Consider the following 7,500-nt stretch of genomic DNA (forward strand, 5'->3'; position numbering starts at 1 on the left):
AGCCCTGACATTGTGAATGTCCAACTCAGCTCTCCTCGGTCTAGGTCTGTGGAGATGTAGACGAAGGTCTAGCTCACTGTTCAACTCTTCACACTTGGCAAGGACCACACTGTGGGCCCTTTCTATAGCCTGTTCACACCAGGCCTCCAAATGGTCCAAAACATTGAATCGAACACTGACGGGAAAATAATTTAAAATTTTAATTGAGCTTTAATATAGCGCAATATCCACTAAACATACTCAAAGCGCTTTACAAGGGGTCCCTGTCCAACAGCAACATTTAACATTAAGGACAAGACATGCTGCCTGTAAGGCGATATTATAATTTTTTCGGACAGAGAAACGGCCAAGTACTCATTTTATACCTGAGTACGGTGAGAGAATGTGAGTAAAGAGCTTTTTCCAAGGACTCAACTATGCGCGAGCGAGGCTCGAACCCAGGACCTTCCGATCCAAAAGCGAGTGTCATACCACAAGACCACATAGCCGCACGATAATATTAATAATGACTTGATGATAATAAAAAAAAAGTAATTCTTCAGAATCATTAGGCCAAGACGCATCGTTTTATCCAATTTACAAAAAAAATTGACACGTTACCGGTAACACATACGTCTTTTTGACGTCCACAGACTGCGTGTATATTAACAGTACACGAACAACGCGAATTCTACACATAATCAAAAGAAAAAGCCTGTCTGAATAAGTAAGAATGTCTAGAATCGACTAGGGGAAGAATCATGAACTGCACCAAGGATCTCGGTTCCTACATTGCATGTGAAGCGAGTTGCTCTACCAACTGATCCATCGGGGAGCCCCCCCCCCCCCCCCCCCCCCACACACCTCCCCGTAAAACACCCCCACCTTTCCCTTCCCCAAGTATCATAAGTTAAACACCGTAAAGGCTGTGACTATTTTATTCACCATTCTGAACTCACTCAATCCTAGAGATTTTTGATATTTTTCAAAATTGGAAGAAAAAAAAGGTATTAAAATGAGCATGTGCACAGATAGTTTTGTTCAACTACCATTAACATGTAAAAACTAAATCCATTAGCTTTGATACAACGCCTATAATTTGTATCAGAAAAATGTAATAAATAGGCATGGGGTGAAAGTAACCACGGGTAAACTACGGATATAGTCGGTGTTGGGGTTGAGTGAGTTAAGGCTACTGATACTGTCACAGTATATCGCTCTATTTACAATTTACAATTAATCCCAAACTAAAAAAAAAAAAAAAAGCTTGAGCATTTATATAGCGCAATATCCACTAAACGTGCTCAACGAGTTTAACAAGGTCCCTTGCCAACAGCATCACTTAACATGTAGGACGGGACATGACGCCTGTCAGGCGATATTACATTTTTTTTGGACAGAGACAACGCTGTTAATGGCCAGGTGCTCATTTTACACCTGAGTACGGTGGGTGAGAGAAAGTGAGTAAAGAGCCTTTTCCAAGAGCTCAACTCTGCGCCGAGCAAGGCTCGAACCCAGGACCTTCCGGTCCGAAAGCAACTGTCACTGTCATACCACTAGACGACACAGCCGCACAACTTATACATCACTACATAAAATGGAAATCAGAGAGGCACGCTACACGTAGATACACTGTATCACAATACATACAACCATTTACAAGAACAGACACATACAAACACAGCTTTTTTCCCATGAACAATAAATGCCTGGAATGTCCTGCCGCTGGACATAACGAATGTTGAATGCTTGGAAACTTTCAAAACAAGATGGCAAGCAACTGCTATTGTCCGTTTCACACTTTAGAAACCAGGAGATAAGGTCATTTTCATTCCTTCTATCTATACTAGTACCACTTACGCCTTTTTGACGTCCACGATCACAGCCTGTGGTATGTTGATGGCAAGCAACTGCTATTGTCCGTTTCACACTTTAGAAACCAGGAGATAAGGTCATTTTCATTACTTCTATACTAGTACCACTTACGCCTTTTTGACGTCCACGATAACAGCCTGTGGTATGTTGATGCTGCTAATGTAGTCTGGCATCGGGGCGTCGTTTCCAACTTCCAATTCGTCCTCCACCACTTCTGTCATAAAAGAGGTACTCGGCCCCAAGTCTGTATCCTCTGTCTCAACCTTCAGAATGGAATGAATATAATATTATATAGATTCAATTAGCCCCCTCCTTTAACAAGATCCCTGGCCAACAGCATCTCTTAACATGTAGCGACAGGACATGATGCCTGTCAGGCGATATTACATTTTTTTTCGGACAGAGACAACGCTGTAAATGGCCAGGTGCTCATGTTACACCTGAGTACGGTGGGTGAGAGAAAGTGAGTAAAAAGCCTTTTCCAAGAGCTCAAATATGCGCCGAGCAATTGCTCGAACCAAGGACCTTCTGGCATCAGGGCGTCGTTTCCAACCTCCAACTCGTCCTCCACCACTTCTGTCATAAAAGAGATACTCGGCCCCAAGTCCGTATCCTCTGTCTCAACCTTCAGAATGGAATGAGAATATGAATATAATATTATATAGATTCAATTAGCCCCCTCCTTACCACCCATAGGAAAATCATCACATTACGTTACGATGCAGCCAACATTTTTCTCATTCTGATTTCTTTTGAACAAAAATGTTTGCTATAATTAAAGTATGTTAACACTGTGTTGAAGAGCTCGTTTAGCAGAAAGAAATATATATATATATATATATATATATATATATATATATATATATATATATATATATATATATATATATATTATAAAACAAAAACCATGAAATAATAGTGCTCAACTTTAGTATAAAAGGAGCTATTTATAAACATTTGATGAGAGCAACGCTTGATAACAACGTTGTAGAAGTCAAACTATCTTAATTATCTTTCAAATGTTTATATATATATATATATATATATATATATGTATAGCAAGAACTAACAGCTATTGTGTTTGAGTGAAATAAATCTATTTTTGTATAGCTTAGGTGTGACGTTTTGGGGGGAAATCCGGAAAAATACCGGTAAGGACAAAGTTATTGTGCAGCGCTGCACTCACTTGGGTTATTCCAATCTTCATTTTGAATAGACCCTAGAGACACATTTCCCCTATGGGATGGAAAAAGGGACTTTTTAATTTATTTTTTTGGTATGTGATATCCCGCATCCAAAATGTTTAATGTTAACTAGAGCAATTTATGCAGTGCAGTATCCACTAAACGTACTCAAAAAGCACTTTAAAAGTGGTCCCTAGCCAACAAGCAACACTTAACAAGTCTTAGGAAGAAACATGATTCATGTTAGGCGATATTACTATTTCCCCGAATGAGTCAACGCTTTTAACGGCCAGGTACTCGTTTTACACCCGAGAACGGTGAGAGAATGCGAGTAGGGAGATTTTTCCAAGGACTCAACTATGCGCTACTCGCATGCTCAGAGCGGGTCTCGAACCCTGGACCTTCAGTTCCGAAGGCGAGAGACAGACTACAAGACCAGATAGCTGCCACTAATGAAGATAGCTGAGGACAGATGCAAAACCATCTCTCGTCGTCTCCTTGAGGACCACTCGTAGACATCGTAAACTCATGGCCTGACACTGGCCAAAAAATTACATCAAAAGGCAAGTCTTTGGCCACAAAAGAAAACAAATCATGAGTTGTATTCAACAGTTCAACCAATGAAATCTCTTGTTTCCTTGAGCTCTACTAATGAAAACTCACTAGACGAACAAACCTAAGAGAAATGACGACAAACTATAAGTCCTCGTGGGTTCTAGCGTAGCCATCGTACTTACTTACTTACTTATCCAAACCAGCGACCACCTGAGCTCTAGCCCTTCGGTCTTGTGCCATGACGTAGAAGTTAGATGTCTTTTGTAGTTGTTCCAGATGACTATAAAGTGTGTTACTGATGCTTGGATTTGGTGGGAGGAATGTGCATCTCAGGTCTTCAAGAGGTTGACATTCGCGTAGCCATCGTAAACTTATAGCCTGACACTGGCCAAAAAATTATGTCAAAAGGCAAGTCTTTGGCCACAAAAGATAACAAATCGTGAGCCGTATTCAATTGTTCAACCAAAGGAATCACTTGTTTCCTTGAGCACTACTAACGACAACTCACTAGACGCTGTACAAACCTTAAAAAAAAAATTACATCAAACTATAAGTCCTAGAATGTTCTAGTTTCAGGCTATAACTTTACGATGGCTAGGGACCATTTCGGCCATGAGAATGAGAATGAGGTCAGATTTACCTGTTCCGCGGGCTCCGTCTCCTCTTCCTCCTTCTTTTCGGCCTTTTTGATGACATAGAATTCTGTGCCATGGCTCGTCTCGATGATCTCCTTGACCAGGTCTGTTATGTCCTCGGGGTACTCCTGGAATAGGCACAGAAGTCGGGCATTGGATTAGAAGGGACGTGGATAGTACTACAGGAATGAAAGAAACAACAACTACAACAACGACAGCAACAACAAAAACGATTACAACTACTACTATTACTACTACTACTACTACTAATAATAATAATAATAATAATATTATTATAATAACAATAATAATAATAATAATAATAATAATAATAATAATAATAATAATAATAATAATAATAATAATAATAATAGTGATGATGATGATAATTATAATAATCATAAAACTGATATCTGCTTTATATTTTGTGAATATTTTATTATATTTGATGTTTATTTTGTTTTTAATTATTTATTAAACTTCATCAATTAGTTCATGACAGTCTATTAATCCGTGGTATCTAATATAACAATGAATGATGTGTAACATTATGAATGCTAATTTCCATTCAGGATCAATAAAGCATATCTTATCTTATCAAAAGTACCACTGTCTAACATCATATTTACAAGACTTTAATTTATAAAACAATCGAATTTTCCTTAAATTGTACAAGTTCTTGACATTTCATTTAAACCAGACTGCGTCGGTGGAAACGCTCATTCAAATTCAAAACACTACCATTACCATGCAATAAAGACTACCTTTGTGGTTTTGGCGTAAGGTCTTCATGCCATAACAACTACCGTAGTGATTTTTGCACAGGTTGTAAACACTACAGTGTGATTTTGGCGTACACTATGAACACTATCATCCATTATCATTAAGTAGATAAGCTAAAACTAAAAGGCTAAAACACTACCGCAGGCCGCTTACACGCCAAATTGACTATCAAAAACACTCTCTCGTAAATCCTTCTGCCGTTTTCTTTGTTTGTTTTTTGGGGGTTTTTTCGTGGTTTATATATTATGCTCAAATCGGTACTACTTTTTCTTTTTTTTTTTTAAGTTGCCCCCCTCCCATACCCCCAAAATTATTTGGGTCCCCGAGTTTGCGGTAGTACCCTTGAATACATACTAAATTTGGAACTTCGGCAGAAAAAGCTAAATCGACACAACAGAATCAGATATGGGTGAAAAATGAGAAATAAGAAAATAATACTATCTGAGCTATTCTATCTACTTTCGGTTTCTCTTAAGGGGAGTTAACAGTCAAGATTCTGAACCTTAACTTCGCAATACGATATTTCACGGTTATTTCCCTTTACACGACCTTGGAGCAGAACTGGTAAATTAATTTATATCAAGGAATTTACCCAATGGAAACCGTACGGTGCTCTTATTGGCTAACCAACCAGCGGCCTCGATGAGAAAAATATCCGCCATTTTGATGTTGGCTGGGAATCGCGTTACTATAGTAAACAAGCGCTGATCGGCCGTTCATGAAAACAAGTTGCTGCTCGCTCGTTTAACTCAAAATTATTCAAAACGATCTCTCTAAAATGATATAAATGTGACTTCTTAAGGTTTTCTTCACGGTCAAAACCATACAACATTCTATTAATGATTACGTCCGAGGCAAAAAGGAATATATGACAGGTCGACCGAGAGTTGAACTCGTAAGACGACAAACATCAATGCGAAGTGTAGCGAGAGTCAAGCTATTGTTTGTCTTGTCCTATTCTATATAGAGAAAAGGATAAATAGTATAGCCTCGTGTGTGAGTGGTTGCGTGTCATAGTCTTGTTTTTAAATTGTTTCTGTTGTTTATGTGTGTAGTGATGACTCTCTCACACTCAATGTCAATGCCGAAAGAGGAATTCCCGCACACAAGAAAGGGGAATTGGGGTGGTATTTGGCATACATATTGTATAGTATCTAGTTCTAAATAGATAAGTGATTAGAATTATATTATGATATATAAACACAATGCCAAATACAATTCCGAAGTTTCCTTATTTCAAATGAAGTAAAGCTCCAAAACCTAATAGTAGTGATTGTAGTACTGAGTGTTAGTGAGGTGATGTGGTGTTGGTGGTGGTTGTAGTTGTAGTAGTAATAGTGATGATGATGTGGTGGTGGTGATGATTGTAGTTGTAGTAGTAGTGGTAGTGATGATGATGTGGTGGTGGTGTTTGTAGTAGTAGTGGTAATGATGCGGCTATGTGGTCTAGTAGTATGACACTCGCTTCCGGATCGGAAGTCGGAAGGTCCTGGGTTCGAGCCTCGCGCTCGGCGCATAGTTGAGTCCTTGTAAAAGGCTCTTTACTCACATTCTCTCACCGTACTCAGGTGTAAAATGAGTACCTGGCCGTTAACAGAGTTGTCTTTGTCCGAAAAATTGTAATATCGCCTAACAGGCGTCATGTCCCGGCCTACATGTTAAATGTTGACCAGGGACCCCTTGTAAAGCGCTTTGAGCACATTTAGTAGATATTGCACTATATAAAGCTCAATTTAAAAAAAATATTTCAATGATGATGATATGGTGGTGGTGGTTGCAGTAGTAGTAGTGGTAGTGATGATAATGTGGTGGTGGTTGTAGTAGTAGTGGTGGTGGTGGTTGTGGTAGTAGTGGTAATGATGATGATATGGTGGTGGTGGTTGCAGTAGTAGTGGTAGTGATGACGATGTGGTTGTGGTGATTGTAGTAGTGGTAGTGATGATGATGTGCTGGTGGTGGTGTAGTAGTAGTGGTAGTGATAATGATGTGGGGCTGGTGGTTGTAGTAGTAGTGTTAGTGATGATATTGTGGTGGTGGTTGTAGTAGTAGATGATGTGGTGGTTGGAAAACACATTACAGGTTATTATAATACATGATTACACACATTCTCTAACTTCATTTTTTGACAGCTTCGTTGTGCCATAAATATACGCAACAGTTCTGAAACATTTTATTGTGGATTTTGATATTGTTTGTTGTTTTTCTTGTGTCGTTATGTTGACATAGATACCGAATGTATGGTAATTACTACATTCTCAGCCAACAACAAAATGGCGCTGAATGCTTTCATTGGTGGACACTTTTTAGGATTCGTACGTATTCTCATTCGTTTAATTCTATGATTTATATAATATTATATTATATAACGTATCAAATCAATGGTTTGTTTGGTGAACTCAAGATAGCCTCTTCGCTTGATGCTACTATTTTATTTTTCTGGAGTGGAGAATGGCGTCGATTGTAGAACGACCCTCTCCCGACCAGGAGGA

The 7,500-nt window shown here is 38.9% G+C and overlaps 1 protein-coding gene across 8 annotated transcripts in view; it reads right to left on the bottom strand.

The window, feature by feature from the left end:
* The window catches only part of LOC144980246 (coiled-coil domain-containing protein 180-like), a gene marked incomplete at its 5' end in the record, with an annotated part of 129,694 nt that overhangs the window by 56,137 nt on the left and 66,057 nt on the right, over positions 1-7,500 (bottom strand). For all 8 annotated transcript variants that reach the window (XM_078927869.1, XM_078927868.1, XM_078927867.1 and 5 more), the window contains 3 exon segments: positions 1-175; positions 1,966-2,117; positions 4,234-4,356. The exon segment at positions 1-175 is cut by the window's left edge and continues 1 nt beyond it. In XM_078927869.1, coding sequence (XP_078783995.1) covers positions 1-175; positions 1,966-2,117; positions 4,234-4,356 — 450 coding nt within the window.

The sequence above is a fragment of the Berghia stephanieae genome, chromosome 9 (genome assembly GCF_034508935.2).
Source record: "Berghia stephanieae isolate SIO BIC M18660-M18661 chromosome 9, UCSD_Bste_1.3, whole genome shotgun sequence".
NCBI classification, from domain to species: domain Eukaryota; kingdom Metazoa; phylum Mollusca; class Gastropoda; order Nudibranchia; family Aeolidiidae; genus Berghia; species Berghia stephanieae.